This window comes from Acomys minous, assembly GCF_964271855.1.
Source record: "Acomys minous genome assembly, chromosome: 13".
Lineage (NCBI taxonomy): Eukaryota > Metazoa > Chordata > Mammalia > Rodentia > Muridae > Acomys > Acomys minous.
In genome coordinates, this window is record NC_140495.1 from 43,541,706 (window position 1) to 43,566,023 (window position 24,318).

The 24,318-nt window shown below is 38.6% G+C and overlaps 1 protein-coding gene across 3 annotated transcripts in view; it reads left to right on the top strand.

Annotated features, from left to right (window-relative positions):
• The window catches only part of TINAG (tubulointerstitial nephritis antigen), a 98,932-nt gene that overhangs the window by 68,100 nt on the left and 6,514 nt on the right, over positions 1–24,318 (top strand). For 2 of the 3 annotated variants that reach the window (XM_084752268.1, XM_084752270.1), the window contains exon 10: positions 15,815–15,860. The exons of the other annotated variant lie outside the window; for it this stretch is intronic. In XM_084752268.1, coding sequence (XP_084608394.1) covers positions 15,815–15,860 — 46 coding nt within the window. The remainder of the gene's footprint in view (positions 1–15,814; positions 15,861–24,318) is intronic. 3 annotated transcript variants of the gene reach the window in all.

The following is a 24,318-nucleotide window of genomic DNA, read 5'->3' on the forward strand; positions in this document are numbered from 1 at the left end:
TACCAGCACTTGAGTGAGCATGTGCGCGCACACGCACACGCACACGCACACGCACACACACACACACAATTTAAAATGGTAAATACATTTTAAAAATTTATTTTTTTTTTACTTTATTAATTTATTCTTGTTACATCTCAATGGTTATCCCATCCCTTATATCCTCCCATTCTTCCCTCCCTCCCATTTTCCCCTTATTCCCCTCCCCTATGACTGTTCCTGAGGGGGATTACCTACCCCTGTATATGTTCATAGGGTATCAAGTCTCTTCTTAGTAACCTGCTGTCCTTCCTCTGAGTGCCACCAGGTCTCCCCCTCCAGGGGACATGGTCAAAGTTGAGGCACCAGAGTATGTGAGAAAGTAATATCCCACTTTTCACTCTGCTGTGGAGAGTGTTCTGTCCATTGTCTAGATCTGGGTAGGGGTTTAAGGTTTACCGCCTGTATTGTCCTTGGCTGGTGCCTTAGTTTGAGAGGGACCCCTGGGCCCAAATCTGCCTATCATAATGTTCTACTTGTAGGCTTCTAGGACACTCTGGATCCTTCTACTTTGCCATTCTCCCATGCTTCTCTAATCTAGAGTCCCACTAGAATGTCCTCCCCTCTGTCTCGGTTTCCTGGTAAGTGAAAGCTTTCGTGGGACATGCCCCTTGGGCTAATATGCAGATATAAGTGAGTATATACCATTTGAATCTTTTTGCTTCTCGGTTAACTCACTCATTATGATCATTTCTAGCTCAATCCATTTATCCACAAATTTCAGGAATTCCTTGTTTTTAATAGCTGAATAGTATTCCATAGTGTATATGTACCACAGTTTCTTTATCCATTCCTCTACTGAGGGGCACTTAGGCGGTTTTCATGTTCTGGCTATTATGAATAAGGCTGCTATGAACATGGTTGAGCAAATTTTCTTGTTGTGTGCTGGAGCATCTTCTGGGTATATTCCAAGGAGTGGAATAGCTGGGTCTTGCGGAAGCCCTATTCCCATTTTTCTGAGATAGCACCAGATAGATTTCCAAAGTGGTTGTACTAGTTTGCATTCCCACCAGCAATGAAGGAGTGTTCCTCTCTCCCCACATCCTCGCCAGCATGTGGTGTCGCTTGAATTTTTGATCTTATCCATTCTGATGGGTGTAAGATGGAATCTCAGAGTTGTTTTGATTTGCATTTCCCTGATGATTAAGGAGGTTGAGCATTTCTTTGGTAAATACATTTTAAATGTCTTTTCAAAATATTTGGACCTTGCACAGAAGTGCAATAATGCCGTTTAGTTCAGTTAGAGCCTCCTCATTTTTTTCCTCAGCTTTCAATAAATTTTATTGAGCAACAGTTGTGTAAAAAGCCTTCAGTAAGGCACAGAGGATACTGAGATCAATAACGTGCATTACCTCAATAAATAAAAGGAAGTTAATTGTCTCACTGGTTTGCTATAGACCAGTCACTCTGGGAAGCCACTGGCAGGTCCCCAGGGCTGCAGACATTCCCTGAGTTGGACTTCGAGTCCATGGGAAAGTCCCTGGAGATGATGAAAGTGATGAATGGGTTTTCCTTGCTTCTGTTTTCAGTGCTGATAGACTCCTTTTGCCTCCTTGGTCAGTACGGAATCAAACTGCCATGCCCACGACACACTTCTTCTCTTGCCTGACACTGTCTCTCATTCATTTGTCATCTCAGTGGCTGCTCAGATCCATCCCCCACTATAACTGCTGTTACTATGAGCTGCTTTTTTTTTTTTACAAACAATACAGAAAGCAACAACATTGAAAATTAAGGCTTTATTTCTCACTTAGATAAACACACAATGGGAGTGTTGTTATGAAAGGATTCTGAGAAAACTATGTTGGTGTTCACAAAGAATAATGTGGTTGATTAAATGTGTGTGTGCATGTGTGTGGGAGGAGTGTAATAATATGTGTGCACATAGGTATATAAGTGTTTGAGTGTGTGTACATGTGTGTGCAAGTGTATAAGTGTATGAATCTGTGTGCAAGTGTGTATGTGTGTTTGAGAATATGGGTGTGTATGTATGGTTTTTAGTATCATGTAAAGCACAGGATTAATAGTGATTGTGGTGGAACACTGTGCATTATAAAATACAAAAGTTCTTTAGTGAGTCTTGGACTGAAATGGCAGCCCTGTCCTCATTAGGCAATCTCTGGTTATTTAACCATGTGGTGGCATCACAGTTTTCTCAAATATTCCACTGAGATAACACATTTTCTCCGTGCCTAGCTGTGAAGATTAATTAAGACAGGATACATGTAGTCTTGTATGCTCATCATTATACACTTTCTTCAACTTCTAAAATCTGGGCTTGCTCTTGGCTAAATTAATCCAAGAGGACAAATCTGTCCTCATCCCTCAATGAGAGGCATTTTGATGCCCACTCTGAGGGTTCTTGAACGTGTTAACCAACACAAGTGCTGACCCTGAAGGTCTCTCTCTCAAAGTACAACTGATTCATACCAGGTTGGCAAAAGTTAGACATCACCTTATTTCAACCTCTGAGGTCCCCTTGCCCAGCTCAAATCTCTGGAAATTCACACTTGACTAGAACATAAGTCTTCTGAGTGTGTCTAGACCAGGACACATAGGCAGGGTGGGAGCACTGTACAGCCTACAGATAGCAGGGTAGCAGGCTAGCAGGGGTATCTAGTATGCAAGAAAAGATGTTACTAGTATGGTGAACAACAGAAACTTCCAACATAGGCTCAGCACCAGCATAAGCCATAGGTAAGAGAGTCACAGAAATTAACCTGGTCACTCCCCCAACTGTATCTACCCTAAGACTGGAACTTTAGAGAGTCAAAAAGAGACTGCATTGAAATTCATATCCTCCAGTCAGAACAGTTCTTAGTCTCATTACTAAAAGAGTTTCAAAACTGATATGGAAGAAAGCTTGTTGATTCTTTTCATAGAATGTGAGAGAGAAACAGCAGGACAATCAAACAGTAACCTTAGAACCTGCCAGGAGGAGGGAGATGGATAAAAAAGAAAGAGAAAACCATGCCTCTTTGAGTTAGAGTCCAAGAAAACAGGCCACGGAGTTAATGGTGTCCATAAGCAGCTACATGGTAAACAGGTAACTGCCCCGTGCAAGGAGGAGGGGCTCCTGACAAAGATGAGAAAGCCCCAAGTGTCTGGGAGAGTATGCTTAGGCTTTGTGCCAGTAGCCACAGGGAAAGATAGACACAAACAAGGAAATGTTATGATTCTCTGAATTAGAACTCAAGAAAATGGACAGATTTCACCACGTTGCTTGTTGGAAGCTCTGTGTGTGACTGTGCCGAGGAGAAATGTATGGTATAAATGTGTACATTATCTCATTAAAAAGGTAATCATGCTCCCCTCCTTCTTAACATGTCTTCAAGTGAATTACATTTCCTGAGGAGTCACCTCCTAGCCAGATGATTGACAGGCCAGCTGGATTAACCCCCAAGAGGAGACAGTACTATGTGATGCTCTAATATTTGGAGGAGGTCAGTGAATTCCATTCTTTCAACCAGAAGAAAGCAGTTTTCTCTGAGTTAGTGTCAAGAAAGGCTTGATATTTCCATCTTTTCATATGGTCAAAGGGCATTGCTATTTATTTATTTATTGAACAACATGGAAAATATGGCATAGGAAAGAATCGATAGGTTCTTTACAAAAAAAAAGTTTAACAGGGTTTTACAAGGAAAGAAGAGACCCAGAGTAGAAGTCAGATAACTCAAACAGATGTTATTAGCATATATCTACATGTTGTGTCCAACTTTTATGTGATATTAATTTTGTTTACTGTTGATTGTTTTCAACCTGTTGGCTGCTTCCAGCAAATGTTTACAATATACACAGACATTATTCTGTGTCTGTGGCATGAAGAGTACACAACTCAAGAGTAAAATCATACACTAATAAATACTGGTTTTGAGGGAAATTCAAGCCATTGTAAAGTTAGTTACATTGCTCTCCTGAAGGCAATTTAAACTTAAACAGGCTGAATATACAGTAGGACAGCAGCGTAAATACAAAGTCTTAAATTTATCTCAAAGTACATTATTAATTTGAATATTAGGTGGATCAAACGTTCAGTATTTTCAGAAAACTGTACTACTACAAGCAATCTATGTTCCTTTAAAGCACACAATGCCAGGTTACCTATCAGAATGTTAAACTAGTGTTTTATCCTATGGTCCAGAAATACTATTTATACATAAGGAATACATTTAAGACAGACCTATGAATGAACAAGCCAGAAGGTTTTGTTAAGGGAATGTGTTGCTATGGCAACTTACAATTTGTTCTCTGCACAGAAAATTTTATTTTATTACAGAGTACCTCAACAAGAACAAGGAGAAGTTATGCTCATGTATATGATACAACAAAAAGGAAAAGGATGCTTAAAACCCACCATAATTTATAGATAATAAACAGATACTACTTATGTCATTAGGTGACAACTTTTGATTTATTCTGATATGGAAAATATACACATTAAATATTACAATTACCTAGTTTTTCTTTGTATCAACTATTTTCATTACATTTTAGGATGTAAGAAACAGGACTATAGGATGTGGGGCAGAGAAAATACATGGTCATAATAAAAGTGTTCTAATAAAAGCCAACTCTGACCATGAACTTTTTAATCCTATGTTTGCCTACATTCGTCTTTCCCACACACTTTCATAATTTTGTAGGAATGTATGAAGGACAGCTCTTTACATTATCTCGTGTTTGTCTCTGATTTACACCCTCATTTCTCCTTAGGATCTTCTATAAATTATTCAAGACTCAATATGTTTTCATAAGTTAGCTCAGCAAGTAATGATCCCACCCTTTCTCCCTGAAGGTTCTAGCTTTTATTGCCTGTGTTATTAATTTCTTCTCAGATATTCATAACAACCTGGGCAGTTAGATGTGTATTTTGAAATCTTAGTTTATGTCTTCCGGCCTCATTTTTATTACCTTTGAAAGAAAATGCCTTACTTTGGCTAACCATTGCTCTGATAACACACTGTGACCAAGTCAATTTGGGAAGGAAGGGTTTGTTTCCTTTTACAGTTTTGGTAGTCCATCAGGGAGAGTCAGGGCTGGAATTCAAGACAGGAACTTGGAGATGGTGCAGAGGCCATGGATGACTGATGATTACTGATTTCTTTTATGGCTTTCTAGGCCTGCTTTCTTACAGCAATGAGAACCACCAGCCCAGGGGTGGCATCTTACTGGAGGGGCCTCTGAACATGAATCATCAATCAAGAAAATGTGCCACAGGCTTGCCCACAGTCTGATCTTTTCTCAGTTGGGGTTCTGTCCTTTTACATGATTTTAGTTCCTGTCAAGTTGATATAACACTAGCCAGCACATAAAGATATTAGATTATAATCAGATATGTTTTGTGGGCTTTTGGCCTTGAGTATTCAACTCTCACATTGGCAGATGCAGACAACATTTAAACCAACAAAGGTAGATATTCCATTAAATTATATTTATAAAAACAGACTTCAGCAAGTTGGAGTCTGTGAACCACAGCTGGCCAACACTTTGTATGCACCATAGTCTTACAGTCTTCTTCTAATGGTTTTTGTTCTAAGAAAATATAAAGATTAATTTCTATTCCTAACATTAAAGGACTAACACTTTTACACAAACTGTCTTGTTGTATCCCATCACTGTTTAATTGCCATTAACTGTGATAGATAACTTTGGACATTGCCTCTCTTTCCCCTACATATTTCTCATGACTGTGTGCATTTACCATATAGGCTTTCCATATGTCAGACTGAAAGGAGGCAGCCCTCTCAGATACACAATACTTCATTAACCAGGTGTGACCTTTTTCTGTCTCCTTATGTTTATTGCTGCAGTCTCATTTAAATTTGATAGCATACTTATATTCCCTTTTCTTCTTGGTATAGTAGGATAAGAAAGATATGTGCAACAGTGTATTAAAAAAAATAACTTTCAGAAATCGTCAACTGTTTCTCAAATCCATGACAAAAATTGGATTCTCTTGGCTGAATCTACCAATGAACGAACTGATATTGGATTTAGTGAACACTGCCTTGCTTTCTGTCTCCCTGGAGCAGCTGTTGGAGCAAGAAGCAGGGAGAGTAGCTGCATTTCACCCTTCCCTTCCACAACCCATTTTCATTGACCTTTGACACAGTGTCAAGCAACACTTTCTGCGAGCTCCCTCATATACTCTACACAGCCACCTTCAGTAGGTGTGAACACTTGTAATGCCTCATAAGCATTTCTAATAGAATATTGGTGAGGAAACAAAAGCCTGCGTGACTTTGTATCATTCTCACTGCCGTCGGCTTTCAAATCTTTATGTTCTAGGAACAGAGGCTCTAACTGAAGTCTCAAGTCCAAAAGCAAAATCCCATAACAAGAATAGTCATGCCATTGTTCTTTACGCAGAGCCAGCCGAGGGCTTCTTCAGACTTGGATCCTAGCTTTCATTTTCTAATACAAATGATTAAGTTCTCATAGGAACACCAATATTTCTTGCTGAAATGGGCTGTGCTTCATAGAAAAGATCTTTACGTACCCACCATTTGTGAGCATCACCTCCATCTGTCTGGATCTGAAATCACTAGCGAGAACGAGTCTGCCTAGAAAACACAAATTGTAATTGTCATTGTCAGCCTTTTGGGGACGTGCCAGGGTCCTGGAAGTAGCAAACACTGAGAGGCATTCTGATGTTTTTGTCTGATGGTTCTGTTACAAAGCAGACCAAATGAAACAAGTTGGAGTAAGGAACCATGCAGTCACACCCCACTGGAGGACATGTTGATGCTCATGGTCCATGATGCTGCCAAGGGTCATGTCTAGGTCTGAGGCCCATGTTGTCACTGGTGGCCATGGGGATGTCTGTGCTGCCTATTGAAGACATGTTGATGTCCATGGAGCATGCTGCTACTGGGGACCACATTGATCTGAGTGGCCTGTACTGTCACTTGCGGCCATGATGATGCTCTTATCTGTGCTCCATGGGTGGTGGGGGTCATGTCTGGGTCAGTGGTCCTATTGCATCTTGAGACTGTATTGATGTCCATCGCCTGTGTTACCACCAAAGGCTGTGCAAATGACCATGGTCTGTACTGCAACCTGCACCCATGTTCATACCTGTGAGCTGTGCTGCCACTGAGAGCCATGTTGATGTGAGTGGCCTGTGCCACCACGGAGGGCTGTGATGGTTTCCATGGTCCAGGCAGCAGCAGAGCACCATGCTGCAGTCTGTGGTCAGTACTGCCACTGGAGACCATGCTCAGGTCAGTAGTGCATGCAAAATTCCTCACAGTATAGAACTGCTCTTTCAGAATTTCTAATAATAAGTGTATTTACTGTCTGGATTGCCATGTATTAAAGATTAATATGGACAGGTACTATCAATTACCAATACCGAGATCCCAACCAAAAATGTTTTAGTTCTAATTGTGGTATTAGACAATGACAAAATATCCAAGTTACCAGGAAGATGTGGTTGTGTAATGGAAGGTGCTTCACAGTTGAGATATGTAGTATGTGCCTGTCAATTTAGCCTTGAAATCCCAAAGTAGATCTTGTCCATTTCTCTCCCTTTCAGCTCATATAAATGTATCAACGAATTCCATCACTTTATCCATCTCATATCTGTGTACTTCCTGTTCATTGCCTGTGTACTTTACATGCACAACAAATATCTATAGCTACCAATGTGATAGCAACCTTTTAGTGCTACAGAGACTGCTGCTAAAAGAATACAATATTAGTTTTTATCAGAATTTTGTTATTTTCTGCTTGTTCTAGGAGATTTATGTTTTCAACTAGGCTCTGTTCCCTGGCGTCCATCTCCCTCAGTAGCGTCAGAGCTGACATTTTGAAGGACTGTCTAGGTCATACCATGTCCATGTAGGAAGGCTTCTCATTACCCACACTGTACGTGCCAGTGTTGATAGGCTTGAACACACACTGTACGTGCCAGTGTTGATAGGCTTGAACACACGGGACAGCCTCTAACATCGTTTCCTGACATTTCCACTTTATATGGAGCCAAGTGCTGCCCTAGACTGAACTGCAGTAGGCTTATAGAACTGTCTCTAGACCAGGCTCGGGCGGGGTTCAAGTAGTTCTCTTACAACAGGCTAAGTTGGGGTTTGAGTAAGGTTTTTAGAGTAAGCAGAGAAGAAGTTTCTTGGCTCTCATTTGGTTTCATGTGTGCTTACTGTACATCAATTTCTATACTCTGATCTCATTCTGAAGACTTTATGCTCATTTCTATGGAGAAAGTTGTCATTTCTATAGGCAGACAATTGCTTTTAGTCTTCAACTTGTAGAAATTTATAAATCATATTACTATAAAAAGGTTACAAAGTAGAATTATAGTTACTTATACTCATATCACACTTACTTGAATGTCAGCTACTTGGGACAAAATAAAATAGTTTATTAGATGGAAATAGAACATAATGAGTGAAGCACACAGGTGGCACTCTTTTCTTTTTATTTAAAAAATATTCTCATTAATTATTTGAGAATGTAATAAAATATAATTTGTTCACATTTCACATCAACTACTCCCACATACAGATCAATACCCCCAATTAACTCTATGTCATTTTTTAAAATTTAATAAGCCATCATCTTCAATTCGTGTTCTCCATACACCCCTGGGTATGGGGCCATCCACTGGAAATATACACTGAGTTGAGGTATCATGGCTTCGTGTCATGTGTTTTCACTCGTTGCATCTTTCGATTTGTGTGTTTAACTTGGAGAACTTCTAGAGAAGGCAGAGAATATTGGAGAGGAGGGGGAAAAACAGCAATCCTAAGAGAGGGAAGTAGTAGCACACAGGCAATATGAAGGGGCAGCAGTGTAATGGGGAGGGGACCTTAATGTGTGGAGAGGGATGGAACTCAGGACAGGGTGGCTAGGGAAGGGACAGCTGATTCTCTGCTTTCTTAAGAAACATTGTGGGAACTCATCTCACTTTAATAAAGTTATGTGTTCAGTTCTATGGTTTACCATGTTTACTCTTGCACCGTAATATACGTGCCTCAAATTCCACCAAAATAAGAGAAAAAAATTTTAAATCTCATTCAAATTACTTATTTTATCTCAAGAATTTTACAAAAACATAAAATAGAATGTTGAGAAGTTTGATTTCATTATCTAAAATTCTAATCTAAACCCAGCACGTTATCTCTAAGACATGTCTGTGTTTAGAGGAACATTAGTAAAGATGGTCATAGTCTCAGAAATACAAAGTACTATTGAATTCTTGTATGATTTTTGAATGTCATATTCTGAAGAAAAGTCTTTTTTTTTAATAGAAGTCTTTATAAAACTATTTACACTACACAAAAGAGTTGTGTTTCTAGATGTTCTTCAAAGTGAGAACATATAGCTAGTTAGGCAGAGAAACTTCAGTGGAGGAAAATAGACAGGGCAATAGAGGGGAAATGGTATTAAATACATGTATGTCTGCCATTAGGTTTCACAACACAGTAGCTACTCTTTATTTCAAATACCTAAAGTAGAAATTTCAGGGTAGTGGTTCTCAACCAGTGGATTGTGTCCCCTTCTGAAGGTCAAGTGACACTTCTTCAGGGGCTTCCCAAGACCACTGAAGAACACAGATATTTACATTAAAGTTCATAAGAGAATCAAAATCTCAGTTATGAAGTAGCAATGACAATGTTGTCGGGAGTCACCACGAGGAACTGTATTAAAGGGCCAGAGCTCTGAGAAGGTTGAAAATCACTGATTTAAAGAGTCTTCACCTCACCACAGAGAAGTGACATATGTTAGAAGTGGTGGAGCGATAATTACCTTGATGCAATCATCATGCAGCATAAGCGTATCAGGAAAACACATTGCACCCATAAAGATGGGTAATTGTGTGTCAAACTTGAGAGGTGAATGTCTGATAGGAAGCCTGAGCAAGGACTTCAGTGGGCGTGGCGTGCAGTGAGAGATGCTCAGAGTTCTCCAAGACCTGCATGTTCCCAAAGAGAGAGAAAACATTACTAATGAGTCTCAAATAATTAAAAGTTTATTTTAAAGATGTAGGTAAAATTCTAAAGTGTAGTATAAAGTTAAAAATAAGTAGATTATTTTAAGATGAAAAAAAATTCTCTGGTAGGACTCTCCAGTTTGTCCATCTAAGTGTTTGATTTGTTTTAGATAGTAAAGATTCTGGTCTGTTTCAACAATGTTCAACAAATGTTTATAAACTGTCTTTAGAAATAAAAGGATTTAGTTAAGTTGATAATGACAAGATGTGATGGAGATTGATTTACATTCAGAATTTTAGATGCACCAAGATAGGAAAGACGTTTCTTTTTTTTTTTTCATTGCTATAAACATTTTATTTTTTTAAATTTTATTAATTTATTCATATTACATCTCAATGGTTATCCCCTCCCTTGTATCCTCCTATTCCTCCCTCCCTCCCATTTTCCCCTTACTCCCCTCCCCTATGGCCGTAAACTTCAAACCCCTACCCAGATCTAGCCAATGGACAGGACATTCTCCACAGTTGAGTGGAGAGTGGGGTCTGACTTTCACACGTACTCTGGTGCCTCATATTTGACCATGTCCCCTGAATGGGGAGACCTGGTGGCACTCAGAGGAAAGATAGCAGGTTACCAAGAAGAGACTTGATACCCTATGAGGAAAGACATTTTCTTCCAGGCTGTCAAATACAAACAGCCAAAACACTAAGAATGTAACATTTATATAATTCCTGATTGTGTCGTGGTTCTTCTTGTTATAGTTAGTTTATTGTTTATATGCAGAATAATAGAAATACATACATAAAAAATAAATATAAAAGTAAAGGGATTGATTTTATTGAGAAAGGAGAATCAATAGTTATATCTACAGATGATATCCATACTATAAAAGTATTAATGTTTCCAAAGACATTCAGTGTCTTACTAGAAAACATGTGTTAAAATATATGTGTATTTCTCAAAAATTTCAACAGCATACATGTATTTGGGGGAATGTTCTTCATCAATCAAGAAAGGAGTTTTCGATCATGAATAACGCAGGTGGTACTAGTTACCTTTTTTTTGAAATCGGTTTTTAGTCTCATGAATTTACTGTAATACCAGATGGGAGATCATTTGGTCCAAAGTGGTGATTCTTAGTCCTTAGAACTTGAGGATATTTGGAAAACAACCCACACACAATATCTAAAGTGGTATTTTTTCTCTGTGTTGTATTTTATTTCCATTTGAATTGTGCATGGAGGTGAATATTTCACAAGCCTCCTCCCTAAAAATAACTGACTCAGCTGTTATCTTTTGTTTTCCTTCTCTCACTCTTAGGCAGTTATGAGTCATCTCTTTGGCTGTCCATTTTGTGAATGCTTATCAAAACCTCAGCATCCTCTCGGGGTTTGAAATGATGGTGATTTACTAGTTTCTTTATTATTTATTTACTCATTATTTAGTGTTAGTCAAAACAGAAGCATGTGCCTGAGACATAGTAGAGAACTACTGTTCTAGTGAAGCGCACCCTCAGGGCTCTTCTTACTTTTTAGCTTTAAACAGAATCTCACTCAGTAGTCCAGAATTGACCTAAACTTATTTCACTGTCTTGGCTTAAAAAGTAGCTGCAATTCCAGGCTTATATCACCAGGCCCAGCTATGAATGATATTTTAAATAAGCAAACTAAAGTTATAATTAAAATGATTCTTGATAAGATATTGGGATAATTCCAAAGTCTTTAGAATTATTACTGTATTTCATATTCTTGAAATATACTTGGTATGACCACAACAAAGTCTACAGAAGCATAGTGAAAAAGATGCTGACAAGTGAGCAAGTATAAAGACAAAAACTATATGTCTTAATTGTCAGTAAACTAAAGCACTTTATTTTACTTATTTTATTTAGAAATATTGGAATAATGAAGAATTTGAAATGATTTAATACCTCTTATACATTGTGAGGAAATGTTTTGTATGTGTGACTGTCACATTGCTGACTTTCAGTCCCATTTACCATCATATATTTTCACTTACCCTAAAAGTATCATGACATATTTGAGAGTCCTGAGGGTTATACTAAGTAGGCTTATTAAAAATACAGGGCTTGTTTCTTGACATATTTTCTTGTAAGTCTCACATGTTTTTTTTCCTATTAAGTGTTTTGTCCTTCCATAATTCATCTGAGCACAGGGAATTCAGAACCCCAAGTAACAAAGTAGCATTGGTCACTTTGGGTCTGTAAACTGTTTGAATGTTGTGAAATTATTCTATATAATATTTATAATTTTTAGGAAAATAGTTACACCTTCTTCAGATAAACTTATCTCAATATCTCTTAATATCTCAGACAGCAGGGCTATATTATGCTTATATAATCTCAGAGATGAATCATTATTCCTATTTAATATCATATTTTGCACTTTAAATAAATAGCTAATGTGTCAACCAATACATATGAGAAAAAGCCTGCTAGCATACTGAGGGCATCCTGAAGTTGTTAGGATGTCTATTAGCAACAGACATAAAACGAAAAGGATGCTGTCATATGTAGGGCTGATGAGATTACTCAGTAGGTACAACACTTACCTACACAAGCATGAAGATTCGGGTTTAAATTCCCCAAACCTACAAAAATCAGACATCTTAGAAAAGGAGTATGTAATTACAGCATTCTTAAAGAAATATGACATGTAGAAAAAGGCAATTCCTGGGTGGTCACAGGCAGCTATTCCGTAGTTGATAGCAGGAAAAAAGAAAATAAATCTTGTTCCAAACAATGTAGAAGCTAAGTGTCAACATCTGAGATTGTCCTCTGACTTTGACACACCACTGTGACATACACAACATACATTCAAACACACACACACACACACACACCCCAGATGCAATTTAGTACTTGAAATAGGCAATAATCCTCTAATATTTTGAGACACTTATGAATGACAATTCTTAACAATCAATGGTATTTAAAAAGTGGCAGAGAGTTAAAAGTAGCTATAAAACTATACAGTGATTTTGGAAATTGTATTCTTTTCTCTTATTATCTTACACATTAAGCTGTCCAGAAACTTAGAACAACATATTCCTTTTTTCAGGAAGGAAAAAAAAGGAGATCATTACTAAAATTACCATCCATGCCCAACAGGATCAAAAGAAAGCAGAGTTGTTCTTCAGATTTTCTTAACCCACCTTATTACATTTTTGTTTCAATTGCTCATGACAAAGAATTCAAATAAAGACTACTCAAAAAACCCACCAGATCCTTGTGTGTGAAACTTTTCCAGGAGAGATCAGATCAAACATCTATTTATATGAGATAGGAAAACAAACATAGAACAATATAATGAGTTCACTAAAGTCCAATAATGAACAAATGAATTTATAGAGGTTGCTAATAGGTATGTGGGTGAGTACAGAAGCATAGGCCGCTCAGAGGCAGCTGCATCACTGACGTTCACGGCGTGACTTGTAGGCAACTCCATAGGTCTGAGAGCATCTTCGAGGCAGCTCAGATGGTCAGTCTTTTCTCCTCCAGTGGTCTTTCACTGTTTTCATATCTTGGGGAGGGGTCCTGTGAATCTTTTTAGTTTCAGGAACCTTCTGAGACTTGTGGTTATTAGTGTTTTCCTACCAAGCTGGAGGAAATGTTCCAATTGAGAAGAAATTATTAACAATAAAAGCCTGTCATCTTTGGGTAATAACTTTGTGTTATGTTATAATTATTCTTTTAACCATTAAGTACCATTTGCTCAAATGAACAGATTATAAAATATTTAAACAATAAGTTTGTGTCTCTTCCTGAAAATTTTGTTCTATAAAATTTTATCTTGATGATTTGATACCCTATGAGCACATACATGGGGAGGGGACCCCCTCAGTCACAGTCATAGGGGAGGAGATTAAGAGAAAAATGGTAAGGAGGGAGGAATGGGAAGATACATGGGATGGGCTAACAATTGAGATGTAATATGAATAAATTAACAAAATATATTTAAAAATGATCTTGCTTTAGTATAAAGAAACTCTGAGGATGAGATTGTGCCTGTTAGTACAATGTTAGAGCATAATAAATTTATTCTTCTAATCCATAAAAGTATATGAAAATTGAAGTCAGTATGCTTTCTAACATACAATCCAGTATTGTATGGGATATTCCATAGCTGGAGATTATGTGTTTATAATAAAAAAGCAATGTAAGATGAGTATAGTTGTGTAAGCTTTATAAATCCAGAGCTTAGGAAGCATAGGCAAGATTTAGCCCATATAACTTGGTCTTCATAGTGAGTTTCTGGCCCATGTTACCTAGCAAAACCTTGTCTCAAGCAAACAAGAAAGATGCATGGATCTGCACTAGCTCCTCTGTGTATATGCCATGGTTGTTAGCTTGATGTTTTTGTAGGATGGGGAGCATTGACTTTGTTTTTTTAGCCTGCTCTTCAGACCCCTTTCCTCCTATGGTTTTGCCTTACCCAGCCTTGATATGAAGTCTTGTGCCTAGTTTTATTGTATCTTGTTATACTGTGTTTGGTTCATATTCCTGGGAGGCCTGCACTTTTCTGAAGGAAACTAGAAGAAGTGTGAATCTGGAAGAGAGGGGAGGTCAGGGGAGAAGCGAAGGTAGAGGAAACTGCAGAAGGGGATGTTTTGTATGAGAATAACATTTTAAAAAGAAAAGAAGGAAGGAAGGAAGCAAGGAAGGAAGAAAGAAAGTAAAAGAAAGAAGAAATATTGTTATGTTAAAGACTATGATATTTAGTTACCTGGTCCAACTTTTCCTAATGAATGATTTTAGGCAGCAATACATTATGTCACCAAGTAGAAGATGTGAATATTACCCACCTCAAGTGTTTAGGTAAAATAAAAAATGCACAAAATGTTGGAGGTTCAGTTTCTTTAGGAACTGTTAGATGCTACTGGGAATCTAGGATTTTGTTTCCACATGTATACATATATACAGAAATTAGAAACATTGGTGCTTCATTAAATAGTATGTATATATAAAATATTTCATGTAAACTCCCCAACCTACAACAATTATTTATGTTTACATTATACTTTGTATCAGTAGTCTTGGAGAGCTTTTAGATTGTCTCATTTATGGTAGTGTTTCAGCGAGCTGCATGAAAACATGGGAGTAATCTTTAAAACCCTTGTGCCCAATTGGCTTAGAATTTGCTGCTAAAATTCCTTCCTAAGGTGATATGTAATCATTGTATAATCTTTTACCCAATGTTCCAATGATCGAGGCACCATTCCATAAACATTCATTCTGAGAAATTGATGAGTTTATTGGACTTTCCCACAGAGGATAAGTAAGGAGTTACTTACAATAAAGTGAGCAGTCTACCCCCAACCTCCTGTACCTGAAAGACTTACCCAGCCGTAATTAGGGATTCTCTGTGCCACATAGAGAGAACTCTTGCTTTTGTCTACATGCACACACACACACACACACACACACACACACATACACACACACACACACAATCTCCCCTAGCCCATCTGCAAATGTAATCTTTTTCTTTTGCAACAGGGCTCAGTTGACTGTACCAAGAAAGAAGTTGTTTGTCTCAGAGCCAGTCACTCATGACAGGGTCTCTCTTTTTTGGTAAATAGGTTTAATTTTATGTTACTTGCGTAAAGGTCACTCTCTATTGTTCACATAAATAATGTTATACTGAAGAAGAAAGCTATACAAGCAAATTTCTGAAAGTCAGTTATTACATTTTTCTTGTAAAGCAGATTGGAACATGAAAAATTTAAGAGAATGTCAGTAAAAACAATGTTCTCAAGGCACAAACTAAATGTTTTAACTAATTAATCATTGTTATTATTTGTAGTTGGGGCACACTGAGAGGAGCACGAGGAAAGAAAGAAAAATTTTGGGTATGTAAGATTTTTCAATGTAATTTGTACTGGAAAATGAAAATCAGCCCCCTCTTTCCTGGCTTCATATTATATAATCATATCTTCTGATTTTTTCATACATTGGTGTTTTCTTCAGAACAAAGCTAATTATAACAGTTTGTATTATAATAATAGCTTTCTCCGAGTCCTTTGTTTTCAAGTTGTAAAAGAAGAATTTGTTTTCATTTCTTTCAAATCAAGACTCAATAGGACAGCTATTTATTCTCTTTATCATCTAGATTAAAATAATATTTATACCTCACTCATATCTGTATTCATATCAACCAACTTGAGGCGTTTGACATCCTAATTCCATTCATATATACTATGCAGTATAATGCATACACATATATTCCATAGGCGTTAAAAGTGGGATTTTTGGTGAACTATAACATATACATGTCTCTTCACTGGGAAAGAGTTAGCATCTAGTCTCAATATTAACATGGAACTTTACCAGGTAAGTTTGTGTGTGCCTATTACCTCAGCACTTAGAAAGCCACAAAAGGAGGAGTAGGAGTTCAAACTATCATTGTGTACATAAAGAAATTAAAATCCAGCTCAGATTTCAAGAGATCCTGTCTAAAAGACAAATATTTCCAAAATAAAATACCCTAATAAGATACAAGTAATAAAATTATTTGAAGATTAGACCATATTGGGAAAAAAAGTTAGTTAATACAATGAATGCAGTTTATTATCCCAAGTGTTATTTTTATGTTTTTAAAATTACATTGATATTTATTTATTTTGTGAACATGTGTTTATATGTATGGGCATGGTTCATCCACATCAAGAAAAATGGACATCAGAGGAGAACTAGCAGAAGTAAAATTTCTCATTCAACTATGTTAGCTGCAGAGCTCAAACCCAGTCACACTCTCAGGCTTACCAGCAACTGGCTTTACATACAGAACCAGCACACAGAGAGAGAGAGAGAGAGGGAGAGGGAGAGGGAGAGGGAGAGGGAGAGGGAGAGGGAGAGAGGGAGAGGGAGAGAGGGAGAAGGAGAGGGAGAGGGAGAAGGAGAGGGAGAGGGAGAGGGAGAGAGAGAGGGAGAGAGGGGGGGGAGGCGGGGGAGGGGGGAGAGAGATGTCTTATACTTTTAGTTCCTTTTGATTATGGTCTCAGAATGTTGGAGCCCTTGACTATCATGGTGTGGAGGACAGTAGAGGATTTGGATCTGGAGTTGAGAGGAGAGCCTATTTTGAGACACAAGTACAAGGCAGGGAACACTGGGAAGAGTTTGAGTCTTTTGAAACCTCCAAGTCCATTCCTAATGGCACACTTCATTTACTAAGGCCATGTCTCCTAATGCTTTCCAAACAGCTCCACCGACATATACTCCTATGGGGCTCAGTTTCATCCAAACCACCGCATTCCATACTCAGGCCCCCGTAACTTGTGGCTATATCATAATGCAAATGCATTTATTCCATCTTATAAATCCCCCATAGTCTTTCACAGTCTCAACACATTTTAAAGTCCAAAGTCTTTTCTGAGACTCAAAGCCCTGTCTTGAATGTAACTCTGAATAATAGTAATAATAATAATAATAACAACAACAATAACAACAACAACAATAAAATAACAGCAACACATTACATGCTTCCAGCACCCAATGGCAGAGAATATATCATTCTAAAAGGGAGGAGCAAGGACATGGTGAGAAAATACTGGACCAAAGCAAGACCAAAAGCCAGCAGGAAACACCCCAAATCCTGCAGCTTCACGTCTAATATCGAAGGGCTCATATGTCTCTACCCTTCCAGTTTTACAGCACACCCCTAGAGGTTCTGCAGGTGTGGCTGCTGTGTCCCATGTGCATCAGTAGGTGGCAGAGAGGATACAGGCTGTGTCTACACTCAGCGTTCTGTCCTGTGAACATCTGAATGATTTAGTAGCCTAACACTCCCTGAAAAACCGCAAGCCTGAGAGGACCACCAGTTCATCGCTGAGACAGGGGGCCTAGACAGTGAGCTATCCTGAGACAGCTTCCGGTGTGGTGAAACGTAGACCCAGACAGGCTTCCAGGATGGGGATGAAGCCAGAGACCAGAGGACGCCTAAGACAGACACACTTTGCAATTTGTCTTTTGGGCTGGCGGGGCAAGGAGAGAACCCTAGACAAGCACCAGACAGGTGCCATGGGTCCCAGACAGGGAGCTAACCTGACATGATTATCAGTCTAGCATTGTACAGGCTGGCGGGTGTGGGGGGGGGGCGTGGAGTGGGGGAGGCCATGCCTGAAATGACCCCTGCCGGGCACCGTAATTCACAAACAGAGCATAGCGCTCCCAAGACCACTCCTGAGACAACACCAGACAAACAGAGACCCTGGGCACCACTGAGAGGAGCAAGTGAGTGGTGGGGAAATGAAAGAGAAAGAGAAACAGAAGGCTGTGGGCACAATGAAGAGAGGCAGACCTGGAGTTCGGGGATAGTGAGGAACAGCCTGAGTGAATAGCCTGTGATGCTACTTGGGACCATGGTGGGGTCCTGGCCTGCCAGGCCATAGTCTGCCCTTCTCTCTGCTCTACTGCCCTCCAGTATTCTTTTGGGGTGTACTGTAAGGCCCCGCTTACATTGTTCAATTGCTTTTCTAGTTCAAAGTCCCAAAGTCTTCCACATCCCTCCAAAACCAGCATAGTCAGGTTTGCCATGGTAAGTACTCCCTGGCAGCCACTGGCAGCCATATCTGGGTTCATGGTCCGGTGTTACCACCAAAAGACCAAGTAGAAGTCCCTGGTCAGGGCTGCTGACCAGGAACATATTCATTTCTGAGTTCTGTGCAAAAGTGCCCCCCCCCTACTTCTCACCTGGCTATCATGGGAGAGATGGCTCTGGAAGAAGGAAAGCCGACCATGTCCCTAGTCAGCTGCAGTACTTGGAAGAGGGGAGTTGCAAGTGAGTGGGCCCAGAGGATAAGATGATGGAAGAGCTGGGCCTACCAGTCATCTGTCCTGTGGTAGTACGGGTGAGGGAGAGAGACCGTCCTACTCCCTAGATTCTCACCACCTGCTGCAGTCAGGAGACCTGACCCTGGGGTCATTAGATCAGGAGTGCTGGCCCTACCACGAACCTGATGCAACACTCCGGAGAGTGGAGCCTGCATCTCTCTTGGGAATCACAATAGAGCTAAACTTGGTGATGGGTCATGGATGAGCTTAACAAGAGCAAGAGTGTGAACATAGGAGAGCTGGCCCAACCACTTGTCTGCCCTGTTGTAACATGGGTGAGGGGAGATGCCATCCCCTCAACCCCTTGCTACCTACAGCAGGCAAGAAAGCCGACCCAGAGGTCATCAGAGAGGGAGAGCTGGCCCTGCCCTTCATCTTCTTGTAGCCCTTAGGTGAGTGGGGCCTGCCTACACCTTGCCTGGGCACCACAGTCGAGCTTGCCCTGGATGTGAGGGTTCCAGATGAGCTGCCCTGACACCCTCCTCTTCTCCCTTGTTCCTTGTCATGGATGGCAGGGGAGAGAGCTGGCCTCCGGGTTGTGAGAGTGGGAGAACTGTCTATGTCCCTCACTAGCTACAAGACTGGGGAGAGAGGAGCCTGCACTTTGCCTGGGCAGCAGAGTAGAGCTGGCACTGGTTGTGAGGGTTGCTGGTGAGCCTGCCCCAAGGGCATGAGAGTGGCAGAGCCAGGGGATGGCCAGCCTAGATGCCTCTCAGGCCCAGACACGGCTTTGAATTGGCCCACCCTAGCATCTACACCATTGAAGAAATGCTGGAGTGCATGAAAGTGCCAGTCCTATTCATTGCAATGAACATTTGAAAACAGAGACGTGTGGACAAAAGAGTATACTGTAGGACATGCTGTGACACACTATCATTTCAGCAACAGGATTTTTTTCCCTCTGATGTGGAGGAGGTTTCAAGGGTGGAGGGCAGGTACGATGAGAAGATGAGTAGAATTGGAGTGCATGTTGTATAATTGAAAAAGAACCAATAAAAAAGTTAAAAAAATATCATTAATGATTTATAGTTAAAAAGATTGTAGAGAATGTTACTTTAATATTTGCAATTAAATTTCTATGTTAAAATTCTTATTGAATACATTTTGTGTATATTCAATTTTATAAAAATATAACTTTTAGAGAGAGACATGCTTTGATGTATTACGTTCATAATAGTTACTAATACGTAACACTGGATATCTATTTGCTGAGTGAGTATAAGGAAATGTGCACTGGAAAATAGTATGAAATTCTCTCATCTTCATATTGATCTTTTCCAACTGAAAGCCCATACGTAGTATGCATATGGATACATGCTCAGGCACATGTGCCAACATTCACATATATACTCACACATAGACACGCTCAGGTTTTCACTACATACATATGCTATGTTTCTGTGTGTATGTATTTATGTGCTCATGCCTGTGAAGGTGTGTGGAAGTCTAAGGACAACCTCAGGTATTTTCTTCTTTGATGCTACTTTTTTGAGGGGTCAGTATCACTTACCGACCTGAAACTTGCCAATATGTAAGGCTGGCTGGACAGTGAACCCCAGGGATATACTTGGCTCTACCTTGCTAGTTCCAGAATTATAAGCATGTACTACCACACCTGGCTCTTATAAAATGGGTTCAGAAGATTGGATTCCTCCCCTTGGGCTTATTACTCATCCTCAATTATGAAAATATTTGACTTACTTAACCAAGGAATCCAAAGACTAAATGTATACTATTACAAATAGACCATATGTAATATGGAAATAAAAATAATATTCATGGAACAATGAATAAACGTGCATTTTGGGAAAGTAAATGAAGTCACTAAAATAGTTTTTATTTTATGTAAAGTTAATTGTGAATGTAGCTAAAACATATAATCTTTAAGTGCTATTGATGCTTTTGAATGAATTATGAAGCATCCAGTGTTATCAACAAGTACACGCAGACATCAAGCACAGGACAGAGCACCTGGTCATAAACAGAGTCTGCACAGAAAAGTAGTTCCCTCCTTTACTGAAGAATAAAGGAAAATAAAATGGCATTTATTACATTGCCATGGCCTTTGACAGCATAAATATGTCTTCCCAAGGCCTGGATAAACTCCAGGTAATGTCTTCTAATGCTGGGCTTTGTCTCTTTTGACATGTAAATACTCAGGGAGATAATGTTATGTCCTTGGGGACTAATTCAGGGCCTTGTCTGAGCAGTCACTCTTTATCTCAGGGGGAGATAAGAAAAGCTGTATTGCCAGGTACACTAAATCAATGAACTAGACAGATGGCTAGAGACTTAATCCCCAGTGGTATGTGAAGAGTTAAGGTTTCTAGGAGAAGTAAAGGCAAACATTCCTTATCTTTGTAGTAGTCTTTTTTGTTTGTTTGTTTGGTTTGGTTTGGTTTTTTTTGGTTCATCACTATTCCTGATCTCTCTCTCTCTCTCTCTCCTCTCTCTCTCAAAAGCACCTAGAAATAAAAAAAACAGCTACCAATTGGTTTCCCAAAGTTATGTGATGAAGCTTAAAAATATTTACAGCGTAGGCCTACTTTGAAATAGAAGTTGATGGGTGTTTCCCATTGCTGTGTAAAATGTAGTAAACATCAGCAAGCCAGAAACAAAACTAAATAACAGCAACAATACAGTTCATTTTTTTCTCTTTTTAATTGAAAATAGATTCTTCTTTCACACAATACACCCAAATACAGATTCACCTCACTTTACTCCTCCTAGCACCCCATCCCCCATGTCCTCTTCCTCAGATCCACTCCTCTTCAGTTGTCCTTCAGAAAAGAGGAGGCCTCCAAGAGACTACAGCCAGACAGGACAAAACAAGATGCAATAAGACAAGATGCAAGCCCTCATTATGAGACTGGACAAGACAACCCACTAGGGGGAAAAGAGACACAATAGTAGACAAAATAGTAGAAATTCCCACTGCTAGGATTTACACACACACACACACACACACACACACACACACACACACACACACCACCACCACCACCACCACCACAACCACCACCACCAACAACAACAAAAACTCACCAATCTAACAGCCATAACATATGTGCAAAGGACCTGATATAATTTTTAAAGGTGCATTTTATTTTTAAAATGAGAGCTGAATGAACTTGTGTACCTTTTTCTGTGATCTGGGAGCATTTGGGTAGGTCCAGACTGAATCTGAGCATCACTTTTGTCATGAGTAGAGAACGCATTATTGAGAATGTAAATCAGCCTGGGCAGAAGTCTGGAGAGATCCAAAGCGTACATCTGCTTCCTCCAGTGAGATAGCTACTGAGCACTGGAACAAAGCTGTAAATAAAGGAATAGAGTGGGGGATCTGGACAAATTCTTCAGCGTCTGAGGATCTTTTTTAAATTTACCATCTTGCAATTCTGGAAACCACATATGGATTGACTTTAATACAACTCCAACCTCGGACCAACTTGTTTTTACAACGCTGAAATGGTCAGCATTGTAAAACATATCTCTTACATATATCCTCCTACGTAAAGAAAGGGCTAACCCTTTGTGGAAAATAGACCCACCACCCGTTCTTGCAGTTAGCATAAAGGTCTTATACATATAGAAATTTTAGATGAATAAGGAAAATTATGACCAATTCTCAATAGAAGAAAGCTTTCAATATACTTTAAAAAAGGATACCTGATAGATGGGACTTAAATAGTCAGGATGAAAGCATTAATAAAGTGGGAGTGAGATCAATCTGCAAAAAATAAAGAAAAGTTTAACTTGCAAGAAGCTTTTCAGTTTTGATTTTCCACTTGCCTTAATTCCTGAACAAATAGAGTTATAATCAGAATGACTTTTTTTACACCTATGTCTTCTGGGGTATTGCTTATGTTTTCTTCTAGTATTTTCAGGTTTCATGTTGAGGTCTCAGAGATTAATTTTTGCTCAGATTGACTGATACAGGTCTAATTTAATTCTTCTACATGCGGACATCTGGTTTTCACAACACCATCTATTGAAGGTGTTCTTTTCTCCATTGTATGTTTTTGTCATCGTTGTTAAATATCAGATGGTTGGTGTCATGTGTTCTGACATTTCGGTTTCCTATTTTGTTACATTGGTCTATACGTTTGTTTTCTGAGCCAATACCGGATTGTTTTTCATTACTATAGGTCTGTAATATGTCTTAAAATCTGAAATGTTAATTCACCAACATTGTTCATTTTGATAGTATTGTTTTAGATATCTAGATAGAGTCTTTGTGGCTTCATTCTCCACTCTGACAGGAACTCTGGTGCCCCATATTTGATGACCTCCCCTTCTTGTGGAGCCCAGGGGGGACTCAAAGTTCTAGAAATCTCCATGAGCTATAATCAGGAGATGTCAAGAAAACCATGCCAAGGAATTCTATTATAAACATCAGAAAATAAAAGATAAAGAGAAAAATAGCATATCTTAAAATTATGCAAATTCCTTAAAAATATATAATAAAGACAATAAAAAATGTGCTCACAAATTTGAGAGAGTGAGGGGCATATAGGATGACTTAGGAGGGGGGACATGGAAGAAAAAATGATACAATTATATTTAAATTAAAAATGAATTTTAAGAATGTTAATAATTGACCTTAAGAGAACTGACCAATCTTAAATACAAAAACAAACAAGCAAACTAGAAAGTAAGAAGTCACTAAATGACAATGTCAGTAAGTTGCTGGTTAAAACAAATATAACAAAGGGATGGTGATGATGTAATTGCCTCCCTAGAATCTTAAATTGCTGACCACTGTTTTCAAAGTGGAAGTAAAATAAAGCATATCTAGACATATTAAAACTGAAACAATACAGTACTTAAAATGGAAAACTAAAGTTACAAAAATAAAAAAATAAATTTATCTCTAACTCAGTGTCTCATATGAAAAGATACTAATATCTAAGTATAGATATAGACTGGAAATATTTTTGATATTTTTTACTATATAGATAAATATTAGAAAGCTCATGAAATATTTACCTACATTTCTAGGATGCATGATACAGTCAATGGACACATGAGATTGAAATTATATAAAATATACTGTTAAAAATTTTATGTATTTAAAGCATTATACAATTTAATATAAAATTAGTGGATTATAAAAGAAATCTCAAATACAATTTTAAGAAGATGTTACAACAGTGATTCAACTACTGGAAGAATAATGAAATTTTATAAAGATAAGGCAAGAAATTAGGAGAGAGAGAGAGAGAGAGAGAGAGAGAGAGAGAGAGAGAGAGACCATGTAAATTAAAGAAGATAATTGATTCTTTTTTTTTTTTTAGGTTTTTTATTTTTTTATTTTTTATTTTTTATTTATTTTTTTTTACTTTATTAATTTATTCTTGTTACATCTCAATGGTTATCCCATCCCTTGTATCCTCCCATTCTTCCCTCCCTCCCATTTTCTCCTTATTCCCCTCCCCTATGACTGTTCCTGAGGGGGATTACCTTCCCCTGTATATG